The 24097-nt window shown below is 40.8% G+C and overlaps 1 protein-coding gene across 21 annotated transcripts in view; it reads left to right on the forward strand.

Moving 5' to 3' along the window:
• Positions 1-2134: 2134 nt before the first annotated feature.
• Positions 2135-24097, forward strand: part of ANKHD1 (ankyrin repeat and KH domain containing 1) — a 209125-nt gene continuing 187162 nt past the window's right edge. For 14 of the 21 annotated variants that reach the window (XM_067566860.1, XM_067566853.1, XM_067566862.1 and 11 more), the window contains exons 1-2: positions 2161-2623; positions 22213-22366. In XM_067566860.1, the coding sequence (XP_067422961.1) occupies positions 2348-2623; positions 22213-22366 (430 nt within the window). In that variant the 5' untranslated portion in view covers positions 2161-2347. Of the gene's footprint in view, positions 2624-22212; positions 22367-24097 lie in introns of all 21 variants that reach the window. The other 7 variants (XM_067566869.1, XM_067566873.1, XM_067566852.1 and 4 more) reach the window with 4 other exon arrangements.

A 24097-nucleotide genomic window follows, 5' to 3' on the forward strand; every position in this document is an offset into this window, starting at 1 on the left:
AACAAGTTCCTTTTCTGCCAGGGGCAGTTTACAGTAAATCCAATTATTCAGTCTCTTCCAGATGCAATTATACAAAGAAAAACACAATAACAGTTGTGTCCTCAGCAAGAACTCAGCCTTTTGACAGCTACCAAACTGCGACCTGATGTAGCCCATCCTTTTGGGGGCACAGCTGTGCTCCAACCAGTAGGGCATAACTTCCTTCTACTCTTAATAATGCAGGCTCCTTTGAACCATACTAGAAAAGAGTTTTCCTTCTGTCCCTCTCTCACAGATTTTCGTCTCCTTCTCCCTCCCCCTAAACCTGGAGGGGATGATTCCTGCTGGTTAGGGTTGATGGAATGACTCTCCTGCTACTTTACACTGCTGTGCTGCAGCAGGGAGGCCTACCTGGCAAACCAACTGCCAGGAGGTAGTGAGAACTAGAAGTACAAGAGCATGGCTCCAACGTGTCAGAATCCCTAGGAGAAAAAGGCAACTAAGACAGACTAAAGACAGAAATTTGGCTGAGAGCTTGCTAAACCAGAAGTGCTGGTAGATATGCTTCCTCTGAGGAAGTAAACTCAGCTGCCAGTCACTTCTCTCCAACTTCTGAGCCAGGAAAAAGCCCAGACACAACTCATTTCTGTCTCTTCCATCCTGTGGGAAATTCAGTCAAAACAGGCACTGAGATCTAGAAAAAAGGAGAGGGTGGTTTTTAAACTGATGGAGAGCAACTGTTTCCATTGCCTCCTTGGGCTCCCCCCCCCATGTCCAACAATAATGGAAAAATTCCAGAGGGGTGGCTGTGTTAGTCTGTACACAGCAACAACGAAAGTCCTGTAGCACTTTAAAGACTAACAAATTTAATTTATGCAGGCATAAGCTTTTGTGGGCTGTAACCCACTACATCAGAATAATGGAAAGTTGATCCAGTTAAAGATTTCACCTTGTGTGGCTAATGGTGGAAAAGCGCACTGACTGGATGCTCCCTCTACGCTGATCAGTAATGGGACAGAGAGAGGATAATCTTCCTGTGCAAGGTGTCATTATTAGGTTTCAGAGTCAAACCCAGAGAGCTGAATAGTGGCTTAGTAAGGGCCAATGTGGCAGTGAAGCAGAAAATACCCAGGCACTTTGCAAGAGGTGAAGGAGATGTTAAGTGGCACTGCACCACACCAAGGCATTTCTCAAGGCTGGGCACCACTCCCTCTCCCAGCAGGGCAGGTTAAAAAACAAGTAGTTATAGAGTGAAACAGCGGTTACTGTGCGTCTGCCCCGCCTGGGCCACCTCCGAATGGTGGGCTGGTTCTGGGTCAGGCTCACACAGCTTCGGCCTGCCGTCGCCCCTGGGGATCTTCCCCACGCTGAACAGGCCTCACCACCAGTCTTGGCTCCCGCCGCAGCCGCATGGGAGCTCGGGGGCACAGCTGGGATGCGAAGGGGCCGACGACAGGCCACAGCTTGCCAGGGCAGGGCCTACGCGGGCCCACTCCTGGCACGGTGGGGGACACGTGGGTGTCAGAACAGCCGCCCCGCATCTGGGAGTAGGAGGAGGGTCCGGGCCGACCATAGCGGTGGGCGGGCCCCGCAGAGTGGGGGAGGGACCCGGGCAGGTGTCAGCCGAGGCCGTTTACACTCTGGGTGGGTGGGGTGGGGAAGGAAAGCACTAAGCAGACGCAATTGCGGATTGAGTGACCGACACTGTACTCATCCAATCAAATCCCCGCTGTAAACTGGGCCGGGGCGAGCCGCTGGGCAGGGAGGGGGTGGTCATTATCATTGACAGACACACCCATCTTCCAATCATAAGAGGGGGCGGAGCCTGGTCTCTGAGCGAGACCTTCAGAAGGGGTCAAAGGGGAGGGTGTGACGGATTTGGGACACAAGCCAATCATCCGGCGCCAAGCGCTGTGGGCTATGACTGATGCAGTATCTGAGCAATCAGAGTCCGGAAATCTTGAATTAAAGTTGACCGACGGATATTTTGTCCAATCAGTCTCCAGATTTCCCCTGGGAGCGGCTTGATTGACATGCCAGCTGCCCACTCGGGTTTCCGCAAGTTCAGGAAGAGACCGAAAGAGAACGGGGCGGGGCGGCAAGTACAAACCGCCTCGGCGTGTGCTCTCAAGGCAGCATGCTGCGGGAGCGCGTGACGAGACGATGAGTGGCAGGAGTTTTGTTCAATGGAGATGAGACGCAGGGCGAGCGTGACCAATTAGAGTCGTGGAAGCGGGCGGTGTAGGCGGTGCTGCGCTCCTAGTGCCGTTAGGGTGTGAGAAGTTAGTGGCGCTGCTGCAGCTGCGGGTGCTGTGAGGGGACGGAGACGGCTGGGCTGTGAGAGCAGCGGCGGTCCCGGATCTGCGCGATGCTCACGGACGGCACCGCCGCCCCTGTCGGCGATGAGGAGATAGACTCGGTCACTCCCCGCGCTCCCCCCACCGTCGAGGCCCCTGTCGCGGCCGGGCCCGCCCCGCTGGGGCTGCGGGCCGTGCGCCTCTTCGGGGAGGCCGGGCCCGGCGGGCCGGGAGGCCCCGGAGCGCCCGACGCTGGAGACGCCGCCCTCGACTTCAAGCTGGCGGCCGCCGTGTTGAGGAGTGGGGGCGGCGGTGGTTCCGGCAGTGACGAGGACGAGGTGTCCGAGGTGAGAGACCGATGGCCGGGCTCGGCTTCTCCGCGTTCAGCCGCTTCCTGACAGGCCTAGGCCGGCTCCCACCGGCAGCGGCGTTCCAGGCCCGACCCTCTCGGCTCCGTACAATGGGGTACAGACCCCAACAGCGAGCCCGAGGGTCCTAGTGCTCTGTCGTCTGGGCCCCCAGGAGCGGGGGCCTCCCAGCATCCAACCGCTCGTCTCCCTGTGCGTGCGTCTAATCGGCGGCGTGAGCGGAGGAGGGTCCCAGCCACCAGCTCTGTGCCCGCGGAATGGGGGCGGGGCTCTGCACCCAACCTCTTCCATTGTGGACCCAGTCCTGGGGTTTAAGCATCCCTTTTCCCCATTCTGTTTTCCACAGCCACTCTGAGTGGGTGGGGGTTTCAGCCGCCCAGTCCCCAGTGGCTGGGAGGAGGGAATTTGAGCACCTCATCTGCACCCAGTCTCGGAGAGGAGAGGTCCTAGCACCCCGTTTTGTATATTCAGATTGATGGTATGGGTGGGGGAGTGGCTTAGTGTTCTGCTTCTCTTTCATCTAGTGTAGGAGGGTGGTGGCTTCTAGCACCCGGCCCCCCTGATTTAGTCTGGAAGTGCAGAAGAGGTTTTCCAGCACCCATCCTCCCTCTGTGCTCAGTCTTAAGGAGTGTGTGAAGTTCCTAGCACCCACTTATTGTTATCCTGAACTCAGAAGGAGGTGTGGGGGTTCCCAGTACTTAGTTTTTTGGTGTGAGGAGGGATTTCCCACTCCTTTCCTCCCTCCAAAAAAGGATGGGGGTAATCCCAGTCTCTAATCTCTGAAAAAGGTGTATAATTTGAATGTATGTGTGTGTGGTATACTCATCAACATCTACTTTGGGGGGCATGGGGTGGGGTTCTAAACTTCATTTAACACTTCTCCAGCTTGTCTAGGGAAGGAAGAACAATCCAAGCTTTCATCTGCCATCACCACCCACTGATACTATGGTGGGGGAATGAGTTCAATTTCCCTCCTCACTTAATTGGGGAGGGGGAGAGTTTCAAGGTCCTCCTACCTATCACTACTACCTCCACCCAAGGAGATGGTTCCTAGTATCCAAAGTTCATGTGTTGCTGCTTCTCAACCCCTGCACATCTTGCAAGAGGGAAAAGGTGCAATCAATATAATAAATGTTGATTTTTCCTTACACCAGGGTTGGAGACCTAGAGTGAATTGATGCTTGAACTTCTCTACAGTTTCACTTGGAGGGATGGAAGGAGGGGCCCAGTACTTATTCTGGTGTCTAGGCACTCCATTGTGCATGTGTCCACTCACTCCCAGGCCTGGTGAATTCTGAACTGAGGCCTTGTTCAACTATGAAAGCTGCACTCATTTAATAAAAAATACATATTAGTCAAATTGGTTTATTTAAACTAGTGCAAACCCCTGTGTGAACACGCTGGTTATAGCTTTCTGAATTAAGCTGAATTGATATCTAAACAGTTCTTAAATTCTAATTTAAACTGGTACAATTTGTGTGTGAGAACCTGGTGTCAATTTGAGGTTACTGCCATAAACATTCATGTTACTGTAAATATTAAATCTGAAATGTATTCCGGTGGGGTTGGGGGTTATTTGTAAAATACTTGCATTCTCCTCCACCCACTAGCTAAGGAAAACTTACCAGTTGCCTTTCTGTTGGTATCTAGCATGTATCAAGCCTTCCACGTCTGCTCCTTCATGTCAGTATATCTGTGTTTTACAGCAGTGTTTACAAAACACAGGTCTAAGTGAGAACCACTCTGAGAATCTGTCAGCTAATTATGAAATCAAGAAACATCTTAAACAAGCCATTTCAGAATCTCTGTAGGTATCTTTGTTCTGGTATTGATGCCATCATACTGACACAGGTTCTGCTTTGGAAATTTATCTTCTTTGGGTATATCTATGCTGGAAATTAAGCAGTGATTATAGCATGGGTATGTGAATCTGTACCAGCTTTAATTTAGTGTGGGTAACAATAGCATGAGTTGTGGTGGTAAGGTTTTCAGCATGGGCCAGTAATCAGAGTACATACCAGGGTCACCAGCAGGCTTGTACTGAGATGAGTAGCCTGTGCTGAAGTCCATGCCCCTTTATATTCACTAATATTACCTACACCAGCTAGATTAAATATAGTGGGGGTATGCCTACCTTAATTTGCAATGTAGATGTACCCTTAGTTACCTACTTCTCCATCTCAAGGGATGTGGGGGTCTAATTTAGTGTCTGTTAAACACCCTTGTAGAGATCCTCTGGTGAATGAGGCTACATAATGGCAAAGTACTATTTATAGTTGATGCCTGTAGTTGGTTTATGATGAAGCTACAGTTGAGGGCAAAAAAGATTAGGAGTTTTGTACAAACAAATAAGATCTTTACACGAGAACAACTTTCTTGTTTAAAACACTTTAAAAGGTGATGCCAAACAAACATTCAGAGGTTTCCAGAATACATGCATAGATAGGTTGGTCTGCTGGTTCTGCCTGAGTATAATTCTGAATGCGCTTTCGTTACCTGTACTCTCTCTTGGGCAGAGATGACTGTATGGAGGAAACATGACAAAGAAGAGTGAGACTTGTGACTGTGATTCCCTGCTAGGTTGTTATGGAACAAGGTTGACACAGTTCAGGAGGAGCTGTTTTTTAGCCTCCTTTTTGTAGGAGAATATTAGAGGCACCTGCTGCTGGTGTCCTCTGTCCCAAAGAAGCAACTATAAAACTCTTGGGATGGAAAATTGCAGCTCTTGAATTAGACAGCTTTGAAAACCCAGCAAGTGTCTGAACTGTGGTCTCGTGTCATGAGTCACTGAACTGGGTGTATGCTTTGAGGTACTACCAGTGCTTGGAATTAGGGAGCACTTAAAGGGGTGTTCAAAAATAAATAAATAGTGTGCTTCTGTTTTATCCAAATGGCCTGGGTGACATCCAAAAGTTTTGGATAGATGGAATTGTTCTATAACTGACATGGCTTTGGGTAACTACAACTTTCAGATAAAAGGAAGTCAGATAGCTGGAATTATACTCTACATAAAATGAATATTTGTCATGTCCCCCTGATTTAAGCTTTTTTTCTGTAGTAGGCTTCTATAATTCTAAAAAGGAAACCTTACTGAAATGGTAAGCCGTGTTTGTGCATGTGCAGTATTCTGAATTATTGTATTGATATGATTTTTAATATAATAAATAACTAGGATTAGTCAATGGCAGATGGAGAAAATAACCAATAAAATCATCAAGGAGGTGCAGAAAATGAAATACAAAAGTGTAAAACAAATACAGGTTTAAAAAAGGAATAAAATTTCATAAAGGCAAGATAAATAATACTTACAGTATTTCTATGAAATTTCAAAGTGCTTTTAAAATGGAAATATTATCCCCACTTTGCAGATGAGGAAACTAAGGCACAAAGGTGATGTGATTTGCCCATAGTCACTCAGCTGGTCAGTGGCAGAGCTGGGAATAGAATCCAGACCTCCTGACTCCGATTCCATTGCCCTGTTTTCTGCATTATTCTGCATCCTATGAGACACTTAATGGAAAAAACCAGCTAGGGTGGGGATCAGGAAGCCTCTAAAGTAGTAACAGTAATTAGGTATAACCTTTGTCTCAGTTGTTTAAAGGATTTATTGTATGGATGGTGGCAGAGGAGATGGGTGCCAGAAGTGGAAAAACTCTAGGTGAGGAAGGAGAAATAGTGAGAATGAATTAGTTTTGGGTCAGCACAGGCCAAGAAACAGTACATATGGAGAAAGAGTAGGAAACTTTGGGTATGTCTCCACTGCAATTAGGCACTCACGGCTGCGTATGCCAGCTGACTCAGGCTCACGGGGCTTGGCCTAAGGGGCTGTTTAATTGCAGGGGAGAGCCCCAGAGCTTGGGCTCCAGCCCAAGTGTCTGCATGGCAATTAAACAGTCCCTTAGCCTGAGCCCCGTGAGCCCAAGTCAGCTGGCATGGGCCAGCGTTGGTGTCTAATTGCAGTGGAGACATACCCCTTGTGACCACATTTGTTTGTTCTGGAGTTCAAAGGGACAGTCTAGACAGGAGAACCATTAGGAAATGTGAAAATACTTCTGAAACTAGAGGTGCAGATGAACTATGGAGAAGGCTAATAAGGTGAGATTTAGAGGCGATTTAGGAAATTGAGACCTGTGATCACCAGTAAAAATACATCAAGTGCAAATTGGTCAACAATTACAGATGATTCAGGCATAATCCATGGGAATCATATTAAGTAGAAAATCTTTTGGTTATTACTTCTGAAAAAATTAAGAGGGAAGCTGTAATTCTCCTGTACTTACAGAAGGCATTGCCACCAAAGGATGTTGACCATGATAAGTGCAACTTTGGAATCACCACAGATTGCCCACAGGTTTGGTAACAATAATGAAGGTCAAAAGCTTCTCATATTATCTTAACCTTGGCCTGGGTTTGTGGTTGCAAGCTGCTGTGGCCTATTTTAAATGAGTTAATCTAGTTCCAAGTGAACTGCCATCGCTGAAGGTGGATTCTATTGAGGCTTTAATAGGTGTGATAGTTTAATATCCATGATTCACTCCATCATCTTGATACAAGCTGTGATCCCTGTAGATTAAGTAGCAGGTGCATTGGTATTTGTGTATTGTGGGGGAGGCAGGGAGTTTAGGCTACCTATCCTTTGCTTATAGAAGACTATTGGATCCCTGGATATCAGTATGTGAGTCTGTTACCTTTCACCAGTATTACATTGATCAAATTATTTAACAGAAGTCTGTCTTTTTAAAAGGGAATATTGGGCTGCAGAAATAGGTGTGCCAAATTAGAGTAAAGGACTATGATTGTTGAATTTTTTGCAATATTGTGTGCCTCACTGACTATTATAAAATGAAAAAGGTAATCTCTAATGATAAAGGTACTCAAAGATTTTAGGACTCAGAGTGGCATCTGACTGCGAGCATAAAAAAGTTATGCAGGCCTCTTATGTTCATAGTTATGGAGTCCTGATTCTTCAAAGGAAATTGAAGTTGATCCACTCTCTGTGTGTGGAATGTCTACTAGTCCGTCTGCATCCCTTTTCAGAGCGGGATGCCTGACAGCTGAATTGCCTTATGTATAAAATGTATCTATTGCATAAGCCTCTGGGTATATTTACATAATTACAAATTGGACACAACCTACCTCTTACAATAAGTAGCATTTGGAGTCTCTATGGGAGGCACCCCATATCATCCTTAATACTTAAGGATTTCTTGCAGGGTGGATAAAAATGATTTTAAAAAATAAAATGGGATTTTTATCAGATTTTTTTTATTTAAATAGTTTTCTTCTTAAAAATAAACCCTTCAAAATTAAATCTGAAATGACAACCCATGGTAAGGCTTAAACTAATATAGTCTATTAATTTAAATAAAAAAGCTTCATCAATGAGTCCTCTATAAACTTTAATGAGTTAGAGGGTGCTGCTGTGTTCTCCCTGATTCAGCATAAAATTAAACATCTAATTTTTGAGGCCATTTCAAGCTTTATAAATTTCACAATGTCATGTAGTGCATTATCTATTTTCAGTAACATCAAATACTGCTATTTATGTTTTCACAAATGTGTAAGTACTTTGAAGGATGTCAGGGCAGGCTTCCAAAGGTATTTAATCACCTAAAGATGCAAGTAGATGCCTAGTGATATTTTCAGTAGTGCCAAAGCAGTTGAGAATCCCAGTCTGCATTCGTATTTAAGTACCTTTATTTCTGGTCACCATGGGACAGATTTTCATTGATTATAAATATTTCCTTTTGTTTAATAAATGAGTGAGTTTGAAATGCAAAACATATTTTGATAAAACTTATTTTTTCTTGAGTATCCAGTATAGTTAAACAGCGAGAGTCCAATGGCATCTTAAAGACTAACAAATTTATTTGGGCATAAGCTTTCATGGTGATAACAAATAAATTTTAGTCTTTAAGGTGCCACAGGACTCTCGCTGTTTTGCTAAAAACAGACTGACATGGCTACGCCTCTGGAACAGTATAGTTAAGGTAGTTTATTCAAAATAGTTTAAGATGCATTTCTTATACATTTTTAATTGATTCCAGTTTATATATAAAAGCAGCTTGACACACATGAGTAAAAATAACTAGTAAATAGAAAATGGTGAATGACATTTCTTAACCTAAAATAATTAAAAATTAAGAACTTGAATAAGTGTTAGGCTATATAATTGCTTACACTATATTAATCTTTCTGGTTAGCAAAAAGTATCAAATTTAGTGTAAAAACAATATTTAGTTGCAAATCAACATGTCTGAATGCTTATACCAACCAATGAGAATAGGTACTTTCCTAAAGAAAAGTTCAAAGTACAAATCTAAAACATGATTAGCACTAATGATTTAAATTAAGGCTTCCTGTTTGCTCATTTAAATTATTAGAATCAGTGATTTAAATCATTCCACCCTGATTTTTTTATGCAGTTTACACTCAAGAAGATATTTTGGACAAAAAAGCATTGCATATGACTAAGGTTAAGATTTTGTCATGGTTATTTTTAGTCAAAGTCAGGGACAGGACATGGGCAATAAACAAAAATTTATGGAAGCCAGTGACCTGTCTCTGACTTTGATTAAAAGTAACTGTGAGAAAATGGGGCTGATTGGGGTGATGAGAGCTTGAGCCCCACTGTGATGGGGGATGTCCAGCACCTGCTGCAGCTGCTGGATCTGTAGGGACCGTCCACTGCTGGCTCAGGGCTCTGGGTCCCCCCACCACCCATGGCGGCTGACAGTTCCAACCCTGTTGCCCCAGGGCTGAAGCAGAAAATGTCACAAAAAGTCTCTGGAAGTCATGGAGTCCATTACCTCCATGACATAAGATTATCCTTACATATGACAAATGGCTGTCATTTTTCTTCTTGATTGACTTCAGAAACTGACTTTTGGTGGGAGGAAGGCTTCCCCCTTCTCCCCCCCACTAAAGAACCCCTCTCTCTCCAAAATTTTCACCTGAAGGAAATAAATGTAATTTCTGTATCTGTTATGAGGAATTCCTGGTAGTTCTCAGTGGTATGAGCTGAAGTCAAAAGCACTGTTTTGGGGAGTAAGTTCTCATTGTCCTAATATGGACCTTTTTTATTTTCAAAAGTGATTGGGTGGTGGTTGAAGCAACATTATCAAAGTCCATATCTCCTGTAACCTTTTTCTCTTGTCCTACTAATGGAAGTACCCATTTGCAGGATGGGGGATAAGGTAATTAAATGAAATTTTAGCAATTAATGAATTATACTAATCACATTTCTTTGTAAATATGGGAAATCTACCAAAAATTGTTTATGTATTTGAAAACTGATACATGTAAGAGTTAAGGACAACCTGTTGTTTGAAACCTTACCATTGACAGTATGATTTTTTCAGCTTCTGTGATAGTCTAAATTATAAGAATAGTTGGACTCTCTTGTTATAAATTATTCTCAATGTAATACCCTTCTTATCCACAAACCAGCTTTTAAAACTACACTACCTCTAAGTATGCAGTGCTCTGTGTAAGCTTGAAAGCTTATGTGTCTCACCAACAGAAGTTAGTCCAATAAAAGATAACACTTCACCCACCGTGTCTAACTACCTCTAAGTTTGAGGTGAATGTGTGATATCAGGAATGTAGGGGGGTCACAGTTCAAGCAAAAACTTGTTCTATCAATAGATACAGTCCTGGGGGTGGGTGGAAGGTTCCTTCCTTTAATGGTTAAACCAGTCAATTTGTGGTCATAAAGGTAAAGAATTTTTTTAGCCTAATTTTGGAGGAACTGTAGGATCTTTGAAATTTTGGAGATTAAAACAGATCATGCTATTTTGGTTTCCCTTTTTCATCTATAACCTCCTAATAATCAGTTTTAATATTAATTAGAGGTATAACATTTTCCTAACTACTTGTGGTTTATATAAATATTTCTAATTTTTTTTGCAATATTATATCTATCAAAATATAGCTAGAAGTGTCATATTCCTGGATGTAGTATGTGTTAATACCATGCAATCATGTTAAGAAACAAATTAATGTTATAAATGGTACCATTATTTTTCAGTAGTTTTGTGATAAGAACTTTTTCGTGCTCTCCTCTCCCCATTCCATTTTTGGCTGGTGGAAACTTCAAATATTCCTCTTTTTTAAACCCTTCCTCCACAAGACCTTGTTTCATATCAACAGTATCCCATAATTCTGACTAAGCAGGGCTCATCATGACTCCTTACAGAACCATCCTGTTTAACTTTTGAGACAAGTGTGGTAGATAGGTAGGTGTTGCAATCTTTGCTGGCCCAAAACTCTGATCGTCACTTGACTGTGTAACTAGGTCCATTGACTGGCCCTCCTCTAAAATCCTTTTTTCTATTTGAAAATAGAAAACACTTGCCCTAAATGTATATTTTTTGTGCATTTAAATTAACAAAGTATGTCCTTGAGATGGTTTTAACATATGTCATGGGCAGAAAGTTTCTATGCGGCCCATAAGTTAGTTACTCCTCCCCAATTGCTTCCAGTAAAACAAAACCCCTCAACAATTCACTTCTCAACTACAGAAATCAAAAGTCCCTAATGAAACCTCTTTCCCCATCGATATCCTCCCTACCCAGAAGCTTTAATAAAATGATAAATATTAGTGTGTCTGGAAGGCTAACAAATCTGGTCTGTTTCAGTTGAAAGAGAGAGGAGATCGGCATTGGAGCTGAATGCATCTCGCAGAGAATGGTCTACCACCAGCCCCTAGCCTTAAATGAAGGGGATCCCAGACCATACTGCTAATTGCAACTGTGACAGTATAGCATAGGGAGAGAGGCCATCCTTTAAGTAGACATTCAAGCTGTTTGCAGTTAAACCGGCACCTTACTTACCAATTGTATTTTAATCTTAATTTTTAACTTTTTAGGAAATGCACTTTCAGGTTTCTAACCTCTTTACCACCAGTTGCTGAGTTTTTGGGGGAGCAGAATTTAGCACAGGGATTGTGGAGCTCCTTTGTACATTGGAATAGGCTTTTTTTAGGACAACTCCTGGAATAGGGTTTAGCCTATACATCATTTGCTGGCTCTGCAGTGGCAGAACACATGTAAATGTTTATGTGCTAGGTTTGAAAAGCTTTACTGCCTACTAGCCAGGGCCCCCAAAATGGCACAAGATGAGGGGGAAAGCTCAGCATGGTCTCGTCACCAAGCTACAAATTTCTATATGGAAGGTGACTTGAATGTGGAGTATTTAAATATCAAGACTCTCTGGTGTGCCATAAGCATATAGGTGGGGTGGGGAACAGATTGCTGAATTGCTAGACAGGGCTATGCTTATCAGTTCTGTTTGTATATTTTTAAACCCTCTTTTTTTGTATTGTCAAGTTTGTTAAATGGTTATGTAGAGGTGACTGGACTCTCTTAAAACTGATAGTTATATGTAAATAATCCCATTTGGGGCCTAAACTACTTGATAGCTCATAAATAGGACCACACTTGAAAAAGCCACTTTTACAAAGATTTATTTACTCTACCTGAGTCCAGGTGGCATTAGTTGATCAAAGCAGCCCTCTCAATGATTTTTTCAAAATTGGGAAAAGGTGTATTTGTAAAAATGTATTTACTATTATGTTTTCAAAGTGAACAATTTTCCTAATATAAACAAGACCTATTTTGGGCAGAGTAATAAATAAAGAATATTGAGTAAACTGTTGGCTCCTAATCCACCAGACATGTGGTCTGTTTTCCATACCTTTCTCTCTTGAGTTTGAGAAGGGTGATATGAACATTCCTCCTGTAGTGAAGTAGAAAGTATGTGACAGTTCCCCCTAGCCTCAATGCAAAAGCACACCCTTTTGGGAAGAAGAATGGAATCTCCTTCACACCCAGGAAGGGGAAGTTATTCATTAAGTTGTTGATGCTTTTGTGAAGATTCAACCTGAAATATGTACAATAGATGGCTTTTCTTCCTGATTAGGATTGTTGTTGGTATAAGCAACTTCTCCTATAGAACGTAAAAGACATACCCAAAAAGCCCATTAGTTTTAAACAAAACGTGGTTTTAACTCTGCTTCTGGTAATTTGAGGTTTGTCTTTGGGGTTTTTTAAAAATTCCTCAGGTTGAAATACTTGAACCCTCTTCATCCCAGCCTGGCTCAGCTGTTTCTACCTCATCCTAGAGTTAAGTCATAATACTAGATCTCTTACATTGGTTATTTCCTTGGAAACAGTGATGTCAAACACAAGATTGTTTCCATGGAAATAGATTACATCAGAAATTGACTTCGGTGCAATATCTGAGGGCTGGGAATAAATGGGCTGGGGGGAATCCTTTTGAAGCAGTTATTAAATAAGAAAAATGGATCTAAGTAAACTGATTAAGTAAACTGAAATATACTTGAACACTTATAATGGATAACAAATGTAACTAATATTTACCTTAGACACTAAGGCTTAGTGGTTTGTTTGTTTCTTTTTTTTTTTTTTTTCCAGGACTTCGGTTGGTAAAAGATTAGTCTGTTTTCCTCTTGATGTGTGCACTTAACTTCCATTGGGATTCATGTATTATGAATATACTTTGAGAGTAGAATAGACTGCAACTCTGTATATGTGGTCAGTCCCTTGCTGGTAACTGCAGAGTCACTTGAAATTAAGACTAAAACTGCCTCAATCTACCTGTCTGCTGATCAGTCCAGTTTTTATTTAAGAACTCTTGAAGTAGTGACTGAAGTATCTACCAGTCTTGTAGCTTTCTTGTATGCAATTCAAAGGAGTTTCTGCATTTGTTCTGTTTTTCTCTGCTATGCTTATTTATCCACTACAAAACTACAAGTTTGGAGGCACACCTCCTATATTTGAATTTGTTGCATTTCGAGAACATTAGTTTAATTTCTTGTCTGTGGTTGCATTTCAACAAACCACAGCATTCTTCTCCAATAATGGCTTCATCCTGCCCTGGTAGAGTGTCCAGTATTCTTGAAACTATTCAGAGGTATTGCTTCATTTTAAGTGCATATTTTGCCATAGGAAAGTTCAGTTGAATATTTAAGTGAGAGAAAACAGTTGAGAGAGAAATCTTTTGGTGTGTTTTATATGGACTACCTGTCCAACTTTTTTTCAAGAATGTCTGCCCATAAGTTATTTGAAATAGATTTCTGTTAATAAATACAGTACTGACATAAGAAAATTCAAAGCCTAGGATTTAGTCTAACTTTTGTTGAGGAGTGAATGAAGGAATGTTCCCATGCTGCATTTCTATCTTGATGTATTGCTTAGCTGCACATTTGCATATGCAAACATTAGCCTAAATTTTGAGAAGAGACTAGTAATTTTTGGGTGTCTAGCATGAGAAGCTTTGATTGAGGTCTCACAAGGTGTTGCAGGTTGGGCACCCATAATTGCTGATCACTTCTGAAAATTTAAGCCAGAGTGTTTTGTAAATAGCTTGCATTACTAAAAGCCATTTAAATTAAAATATGTAAATGTTACGTAGAGCTAACTAAGAATACTTAGTACTTGAATATCAAACTTTTGGAGCAGAGCATGTGTCTGCTTTGCATTTGGGAAATAGTCTTCATATGTGCCTAGTGACAAAGTGTAAATCTAGTATTTTGCATGTGTCTATAAAATGAATTGACAGTAGAGTTCGTTTGAAATAAACTTCTTAGAGCCTGGTTCCTGCAGTCATGTTGTTTTTCGCTTCCTGATGACAGCTTAATGTAATGGAATGCTGGTCCCTTAAGGGGAAGGAAATCCCTCCAAAAATATGCAGTTTGGCTTTTTTTGTCTATTGAGGTAGAGTTACAATTGTGGATTTTTTTGTACAAGTGCAATGTTAGCTCTGAATTTTCTGAGTTTGTAAAATGTTTAATATTGAGGTAATGCATAAAAATGGTATGTTTGCTACCTCATTCACCTGGGCATTCTCCTTCTGCTTGCTGGCTGCTTAAAGTATTCAGCAGAAGAGGTCCACCTTGTATGTCCCTTGAGATATGAGAGAGAATAGCTCCCTTCATGAACAATTTAAGAGGTGTTACAGGAGTGGGGATCTCTTCCTGGGCACCTACTCAACACAGCAGAGCGGGAGGGGAAGCAGAGCATGTGGGGGAGCACTCTTCCCTCCTTCCTGTGTATTAACCTGAGTAAGTTAATCAGCTTCCTGGTGTGTGGTGGGAGGAGATTTCTCTCCTCTGCAAAGGTCAGTAGATCCATCATGCCATAATGGCTGCAAGCCATAGCATTCTCCATGGGCTAACCAGCTCCATTGTCCAAAAGTAACTTCAGGAGTCTTTTGTCTGTTGCAAACATTTGGATTGTTGGCCTTCCAGCAATCCCCCCAGGCTGATAACCTTATTTAAGCCTGTTGAGCTCTTCAAGCTTAAATAGGGCTTCTGGTGTGTGTGTGTGTGTGTGTGTGTGTGTGTGTGTGTGTGTGTGTGTGTGTGTGTGTGTGTGTGTGTGTGTGTGTGTGTGTGTGTGTGTGTGTGTGTGTGTGTGTGTGTGTGTGTGTGTGTGTGTGTGTGTGTGTGAGAGAGAGAGAGAATTGTCTTCAGGCTTGCAGTAGGGTGGGATCCTACTCCCCAGACTTGCAGTGGAAGTGTGTATGCGTATGCGCGTGCAGCGGCATGTGTGAGGCAGCAGCACTAATGAGCCTCTTGAGATCTATAGTGGTTTGGAGAATCTCATTGCTTCCTTGTGCCATGTTGTACTCTACTGGCACTGTAGGTGCCCCAAAGGTCTGTGTTTCCGTGCTTGTATGCACCTGTTGTGGTTATAAGATCTGTAGAAAGAGAGCATCTTAAGAAGTCCTCAGAAGAAGGGTATGTTGGGTTAATAAGAGAGGTGGGGCGGAGCAGAGCAGGGAAGTGTAATTCCATCTCCACATTAGATAAACAGTAAACCTGATTTAAATTGAGATCTGGCTAAAACTGTTAGAAAATTATTCTGAGATTACCATCTTTTTAAAATTACAATTTATTTGACTTAGTTTTGGTGGAAGAATTTTTTTTTTGCCATTGACAAACTGTCCTAGTGATTGATTTTGAATAGAATCATAAAAATGATGGGCTGCAAGGGGCCTTGAAAAGTCATCAAGTCCAGTCCCCTGTTGTGAAGCAGGACAAAGTAAATGCAGACCATTCCTGATGCATATTTGTCCCTCCAATGATAAGGATTCTACAGCTTCCCCTGGAAGCCTATTCTAGAACTTAACCACCCTTATAGTTAGGAGGTTTTTTCTAACATCTACCCTAAATCTTCCTTGCTGTAGATTAATCTGATTACTACTTGTCCTACTTCCAGTTGGTGACTGTCCTCTTTATAACAGCCTTCAACATATTTGAAGACTGTTATCGGGTTCCCCCTCAGTCATCTTTTCTCAAGAGTAAACATGCCCAGTTTTTTTAACCTGTCCTCAGAGGTCAGGTTTTCTAAACCTTTTCTCATTGTTGCTCTCCTTTGGAAACTCTCCAGTTTGTGCACATCTTTCCTAAAATGTGGAATCCAGAGCTGGACACAGAATTCCAGCTGAGGCCTCATCAGAGCAGAGCAGGACAATTACCTGCCACGTCTAATACAACACCCTTTTTAGTACACCCGAGAAAGATATCCAGTATTTTTTTTACAACTGCATCACATTGACTCATATTCTCTGATCAGCAGTAACACCGTCTATCCAGTTATTTCTCATTTTGTGGTTGTGCATTTGATTTTTCCATTGTAAGTGAAGTTTTCTGCATTTTTTTAATTGAATTTCATCTTGTTGATTTCACACCAATTCTCCAACTTGTCAGGATCATTATGAATTCAAAGCCTGTCCTCCAAAGTGCTTGTAACCTCTCCCGGTTTGGTGTCATCCACAGATTTTATAAGCATACGCTCCACTCTATTATGCAAGTCATTAATGAATATTGGATAGAACTGGACCCAGGACTGAGCCCTGCAGGACCCTGCTAGATACATCCTCCCAGTTTGACAGCAAACAATTGATAACTACTCTTTGAGTATATCTTTCAGCCAGTTGTATGCCCATCAGATAGTAATGTCATCTAGACCACATTTCCCTAATCTGTTTGAGAATGTCATGTGGTACTCAAAATCAACTTCTGCTTATGACTGCTGCTTCCCCCCATCCACTAGGCTAGTAACCCTGTCAAAGAAGGAAATTAGTTTGGTTTGGCATGATTTGTTCTTGACAAATCCTTGCTAGCTATTCCTTATAACCCTGTTATCCTCTAGGTACTTACAAATTGATTGCTTAATAATTTGTTCCAGTATCTTTTCAGGTATTGAGTTTTTGCTGGCCAGCCTATTGTTTCCTGGGTCGTCTTCATTATACTTTTTAGAGATAGGTGCTATGTTTGCCCTTCACCAGTCCTCAGGGACTTCACCTGCCTCCATGATTTATTGAAGATAATTGCTAATGATTGAGATTGTTTCAGTAGTTCATTAAGTGCCCTTGGATAAGTTTCACCAGGCCCTGTCAACTTGATTACAACCTTATCTAAATTATTCTTTAACCCGTGTTCCCTATTTTACCTTGTGTTCCTTCCCTCTTAATATTACTTGTGTTAAGTATCTGGTCCCAATTAACCTCTTTAGTAAAGACTGAAGCAAAATAGAGATTAAACACCTCAGCATTCTTGATGTCATCAGTTATTAGCTCTTTCCCCACTAAGAAGAGAACCTACACTTTTCTTCACCTTTCTCTTGCTGCTAATGTATTTAAAGAACCTCTGACTGCCTTTTGTGTCCCTTGCTAGGTGTAACTCATTTTGTGCTTTACCCTGTCTGATTTGTGTCTGTACATGCTTGTGCTATTCTTTTATACTCCTTAGCAATGAGTCTATTTCCACTTCTTATAGAATTCGTTTTCAATTTTTCAGGTTAAGGAAGGGCTCCTGATGGAGCCATACTGGCATTCTACTATTCTTCCTGTTTTTCCTTCGCATTGGAATAGTTTGCAGTTATGCCTTTAATATTGCCTCTGTGAGACACTATCAGCTTCCCTGGACTACTTTTATCCCTTAGATTTTATTCTTTTGGGACTTACCTACCAGTTCTTTGAGTTTTTTAAAGCCTGTGTTTTTTAAGTCCATTGTCCTTATTCTCTTGCTTTCACTCCTTCCTTTCCTTAGAATCATAAAATCTATCATTTCATGTTAACTTTCACAGTGTGCCTTTCCTCTGCAGATTCATTGCCAGTTCCTCCCTGTTGGTCAAAATCAAATGTAAAATGGCTGTCCTTCCTTACTTTCTGAAACAAAAAGTTGTCCCTGGTACATTTTAAGAACTTACTGGAAGTCTTGTATTTTACCATATTACTTTTCCAACAGCTGTCTGGTTAAAGTCCCCTGTTACTACCAGGACTTGTGTTGGATATTTCTGCCATTCGTTCTAGAAATGCCTTGTCCACTTCCTTTTCCTGATTTGGTGGTTTATAGTAGACTCCTACCATGATGTCACCCCTACTTTTCTCCCTTTATCTTTACCCAGAGACTTTCAACTAGTCTGCCTCTCAGTTCCTTCTCACTCAGAACAAGTGTATATATTCTTATGGACCTCACTGTTTTCCTGCCTGTCCTTCCTGAACAAGCTACCCTTCTGTACCAATATTCCAGTCATGACGTATCTCACCAAGTTTCTGATGCTAGATGTCAGTCTAGCTTGTGTGCTAATACAGCAGTCTCAACCTATTTACTATTGTGGGCCGCATATGCAGCTCTTTGTTACGTGCCGCATCCACATAATATATATACTACCTATATGGCGTGAGGATGTCACATGGGCCACAGCTGTGTGCTGATTGGGCCGTGGGTTCAGAACCTCTGTACTAATTCTTCCACTACTTACTGTATAATCTCCATTTTGAGGTCTGTCTCAGGGCTAGAGGCTTTTGTTATAAAAAGAAAATTAGGTCCTCAATAACTTGAAGTCCTAATTTGTTAGCGCTCATTTGCCATTCTGACATTACTACTTAAACATAATTTTAAATTTGTTTTGGCTTTTCATCAAATTTTGGTTCTGTGCACTAGATCTTAACTAGATTAATACAGTAAATGAATTTTTGTCTTATTTGTCTTTTGCTATAAACTGACAAAATTGACTTCAGAACTGAGAGCTTCTTTATTTAGGGTGCCATAACTCATTAATCCCTTGTCCGGTTTGCTTCCACAGTCACAGGAGCCACTCCATAACTACCCAGTTTCATTAACCAATCCTATTTCTAGAGCAGAATTGCTAGTGATGGTAACTCTTAACTGATATTGGCAACACTATTTTTAAAAACAGATTTAAACTAGTTAAAAAATAAATTTTGGTAACTTAAACTATCACAGCTAAGACTTCTGAACAGAATAAAAATTAGTTGATATACAGCAGTCTTAACACAGGCTTTGCACACCTTATTTGATTCTTTATGAAATCTGAATAATTTAAATCATATGATGTCCTCGTGTATACTTCAGTCTTATAGGGTGGCCAGGTTCTAAAAATATTCAGTCTTGTGGTGGTGATTAGGATCCTCAGTCATCGACCAGGGACCCCATTGTGCTTGGTGCTGTACAAACACATAATATTAAAATAGCTTCTGCCCCTAAAAGTTCAGTTTTCTAGGGTGCATCGAAAGACTCTCACCTAAAGAAATGGTAATATTACACCTTCCTCTTTCCAATAATAGGGCATGCATTTTTTCTCTTGTTGTTTTTGTCACTTCTGATTTCTTTTAATAAAGACATCGTCTTAGTTTGCAAAACAAAGTGCTGTTTCAGAGCTCAGTTTTTTCTCTTCCTTGTTTATATTTTAGTCTAATCCAACAAATGTTTGCCAGTATAGTTGAGTGCATTTGATAGTATAGCTTAGACTGATTCCCTGAGCAAAATAGGCTATGTAGGCAAAAGCACTCTTTTGCCAGTATAACTGCATCTATACCAGGCTTTTGCTGGTATGGAAATGGGGTGTGGATGTAGGGGTGAGAAATAATTCCACACAAATTTTTAGTGTGGACCCGGTTTTAGTCTTTTTGTTTCTGTTGCCCTTTTTTTTTTTTTTTTTTTTTTTTAAAGAGCAACTAGCGTTCCTTTTGCAAAGCTGTCCTGGAGGAATTTAAAGCCAGTGATGTTGGTTTAGTACCACACACCCCTGACCTGAAATAAACTCAGTTTTGCTATTGACATATTTGATACAACTATATAGATATTCATATTTGTGAATGTCACTGCTATAAGAGATCAGCTAGTATGTAACTGGATCTGTAAACCTATTAGTGGCTGTTGGCAGTACTTCAGTAAAGATCTGTGAGATTCCTGTGGATGAAAGTGTGATAGCTGCATTGTTCTAAGTGTGCCAGTGTTGAGGACATGAGCAGGGACACTAGTGTTCAGTTGCTTATTGTCCAGTAGCATAGCTTGCCACATCCTCTGAATTCTTGGTGCTTGGGAATTTCTACTGAGATTGCTGAACATTTACAGTTGGTGTTGCAATTTTATTGGGCAGCTATGTCTTAAATCAACACTTTCACATGCATGTCTAATCAGCTACCAAATAAGATGCCTATTAGCTGCCCAAAGCAGCTCACAAAGTAGTCCAAAAATAGCACGACTGCTTGCCCTATCATTTCACTACACTTCTGATTGGGTTAAATCAGAGAGCCCAAATTCTGCAAATGCCATATTAGTAACTTTTCTGGAGCTTGAGGGTTGAACCTTGCTTGCACAAATTTACTTTTTATTTAAAAATTTACAAAAGCACATGCTTAATATTAGACTTCAGTTTAACCTTTGATTAAATTAATAGATATTGCTAATTTGAGTTAATATAAACCTACTGGCTTAGTTTTTTTTTCCTACATTTGTATGGCCAGAGAATCCATTTGTTCACTCTAATAGCTGTGTCCCCAATATGCATCACTGGTTCTAATTGCGAAGCTGTTTCTCCTTAACCTCTCAACTCTTGGTCACATTAACACATTTCCTTGATATTAGTAGTGTAACTGTATTAGTCATAATTTGTGTATGGTCTGTATTTTTGCTAAACCAGAAGTGTTGCTTCTTAAAATGCTTGTGGTGACAAACTGCCCAGTCTCCATTTAAATAGACACTAGCTGGCTGCCGCAGACACGGTAAGAGTTGCACATCACACCACTTAAGTGCTGCACTAACATACAGCAAGAAAGTTGCTTTCTGGAAAACCTGCTTAACAGAAGATGATCTTAAGACCAGTGGTGTCAAACATCTGATCCATCCAATCTAATTGTGGCCTGTTTTTTTTTTTTTTTTTTTTTTTTTTTTTTTTTTTTTTTTTTTTAAATTCCAGCCCTTGTGACCTACATTTACACTCCATTTGTATGGTAGTTACTAAGTCTGCAGACAGTCTGAACAATGGTTTTGAATAATGAACGTCCCATCCTCATTAATCTCATTGGGATGTTAACACAAAATCCCTGTGATTACACTTTAAATGTAAGCACTAGCTATATAACTGCTGGTTATTTTAAGAGGGTGGAATGAAGGAGTGGAAATTGGGAGAGTTAGAAGGAAGAGGAAAGAGAATGGGGTAAATGAGGGCAGAGATAGCAATGGCTTTTAAGGTGAGCATGTATTCAGCATCACTTAGTAGGAAAATACCAGTAAGGTACTGAACAAATAATTAAGTTGTTCTGTAAAGGCCATATTTTATTGTAAAGCTCTTTTTGACCTTAATGGAGAACCTTCAGATTTTATCTAGAGATCACCTATAGAGTGGTGGGTCTTCATCTTTTCTAGTCCTTTGCCCTCTCCAAGGTAGCTCGCAACACGTATATTAGGCCTAATCTACATTTAAGTTATATCAGTATAGCTGTATCCGTTAAGGGTATGATATATCTATCACCTCGAGAAACAGAGCTATGCAGGTATGAGCCTTAGGGGGAGGGTGCCTTTTATACCAGTATAGTTGGTGATTTCAGGGCATAGTTATAACTACATCCACAAAAATCCTGGCAAAATCCTTATAGCTATACTGGTATAGCTATACCTGCAAAACTCTTAGGCTATGTTTACACTGGTGGCGGCAAATTCGCCGCTGCCAGATCGATCTTTCCTGATTGATTGAGCGGTCAGCGAGACCCGCTCAATCAATGAGGAAGTCGACTCAATAAGTCCATCTCATCAGCTAGCGTAGCGCTGAGCCGCTCAGCACAATGTGAACAGCATGCAGAAGCAGTCGACGGGAGTTACGCAAACTACACAGAGTAGTAGCCACCGAATCATGCGGTAAGTGTGAACCAGCCCTTAGTATAGGAATGGCCTAAGTGTGGATTGCGATGAGGACATATCTCTTTTTCAGGATTTCAATTGAGACGACAAACTCAGTTTATAAATACCACTGTTGATCTGGGTCAGATGTGTTCAGGTGATTTAGAGGTCAACTTTTCTGTTCCTTTATTAATTCCTTAACCTGTAGAGACTTTTTCAAAACACTTTAAATCCCATAATGTTATGCTTGATGGTGTAGTTCTAGTACCATTTCATTTTCTAGTAAAACTGTTTAAAATACAATGCTATAATATTCCTTTTAAGAAAATAGTGAAGTTACAGAATTTTTGTAGTTTGGAGTTTCATTATTTTTATTTCTCTAACTTCAAAACAGGTTGAGTCATTTATTTTGGACCAAGAAGACCTGGATAACCCAGTGCTTAAAACAACATCCGAGTTATTCTTATCAAGTGCTGCAGAAGGAGCTGACTTAAGAACTGTGGATCCAGAAACACAAGCGAGATTAGAAGCCTTGCTAGAAGCAGCAGGTACTATGTTTGTATAGTATTTTCATGTAATTGGAAACTTTAACTTCACACGTTCAGTCATTTGTATTTTTTTGGTCACATGAAATAGTGACCATTGACCTGGTTTTAAATGTATTTTTTGGTGGTGGAGTGTCTGAGAATAGTGACAGTTCCATAGTTACTCATTTAAGAGGTTTTCTGGGTTAGTACTACTTCATTTATAATGTAAGAAACCATTAAGTGAAGTAAATGGCGTTTATCATCAATCAGGCTAAGAGGTGAAAGTAATTTTAAGGATGAAGGTACGGGGAGCAAGAGAAGGAAACTGGTTTGCTAACCTGCCATTTCCCACTTCACTCATAGAGTAGTGATGTGTAATCCTGAATTCATTATTTCAATAAACTTACAGGTAAAATGTTGGTGCTCTGCTTTGGCTGTCAAATACAGCCATAGTCATTGAATCAGTCTTCGACCTCTATGCAAAATAGTTTATCCTCTGTATTCTCATAGGAGACTTCCTGGTGCTAGCTTTATATAATCAAAATGTTTTCCCATTTGTAGTTAATGTTTATCACCATGAGACAGGACAACGAATATAGGTTTTAGAGCCTGAAAAACTATAAAATCAGATTCTTAATAGAACTTGGTCCCTATGTTTGTTGAACTTAATGAAAACAGATACTGATTGGATTTAAATGTTATTTGATTGCAAACACTAGAAAGTATTTGCAGCATTGTACTAGTGCATGAAAACCAAAAAGTGAAATTGGCAAGCCTTACTTTATTAGGCAAGCTAAGAAAGGCAGAAAGTATACAATGTAAATAGTGCAAAGAAAACAACATCAGTTTCAACAAACCATGGTGGTACTTAGTGTTACTTAATGATACTTGCTCAAACTAGTAAGTTTCTGGTCAAACTGAATTTTTCTAAAGGCAAACTTCAGTTTAAAATATTTTAAAATTGGGTAGGACAGTGACTTATTCAAGCTGTTTCCTTGTTTTAAGAACATAAGCTCCCACTTAAGCTCCCACCTAAAGCTTAAAATCTAAAGTTTTAAGAACATAAGCTCCCACCTAAAGTATGTTCCATGTTTGGGGGGAGGCTGTGGTTCATTCAGGCTTCAGGCAATATTTCTGAATTATGCAGTTTCAAAATTCAGTTGCATAGTGGCATGCCTAAACCTATTTTGACTCACTTTCCTTTTTAGCCCCCATCCAAACCCTGGGACAGCTTTCCATATTGTCTCAGCAAGGAATTTGTAGCATTATTAACTTCTGCCAGGAGACTAATGGGTTAGGAGTGAAAAGAAAATCTGAGAAAGGGGCTTGAGGCAGCAGAAACACCAGATTCTGTAAATAAGAAATGAATGCCTGTGAGCCATCTCCAAGGAATCAGACCCTCCTGGCCTTGGGGAAGAAGAGAACAATCCCGTACTATCTTCCTCAGAGGGTATGTCTAGATGGGATAAGTTGTTCATTTTTTAAATGATGACTAACACATTTTGACACATTAAAATTTTAGTGTATGGTGGGGCAAGGTGCATTTTAAACACTTCAACACAAGTTAGATGCCTAAGGCTAGCCTAGGGTATACCTTGAGCAGCTAAAATGTGCTAAAATACAAGTTGCCTTGTTTATAGGCTATTTTTTAAAATGCAAGTTAAAATGTTTGCTAATGTATTTTTAAAAGAGCCCACACTTTTATTCCACTGTAAATGTATCCAAAGTGGTGCATAGAAGATTTAGGATTTA

Source organism: Emydura macquarii, unplaced genomic scaffold (genome assembly GCF_026122565.2).
Source record: "Emydura macquarii macquarii isolate MOO-44397 ecotype Brisbane River unplaced genomic scaffold, CSIRO-AGI_Emac_v2 contig_2768, whole genome shotgun sequence".
Classification (NCBI taxonomy): Eukaryota; Metazoa; Chordata; order Testudines; family Chelidae; genus Emydura; species Emydura macquarii.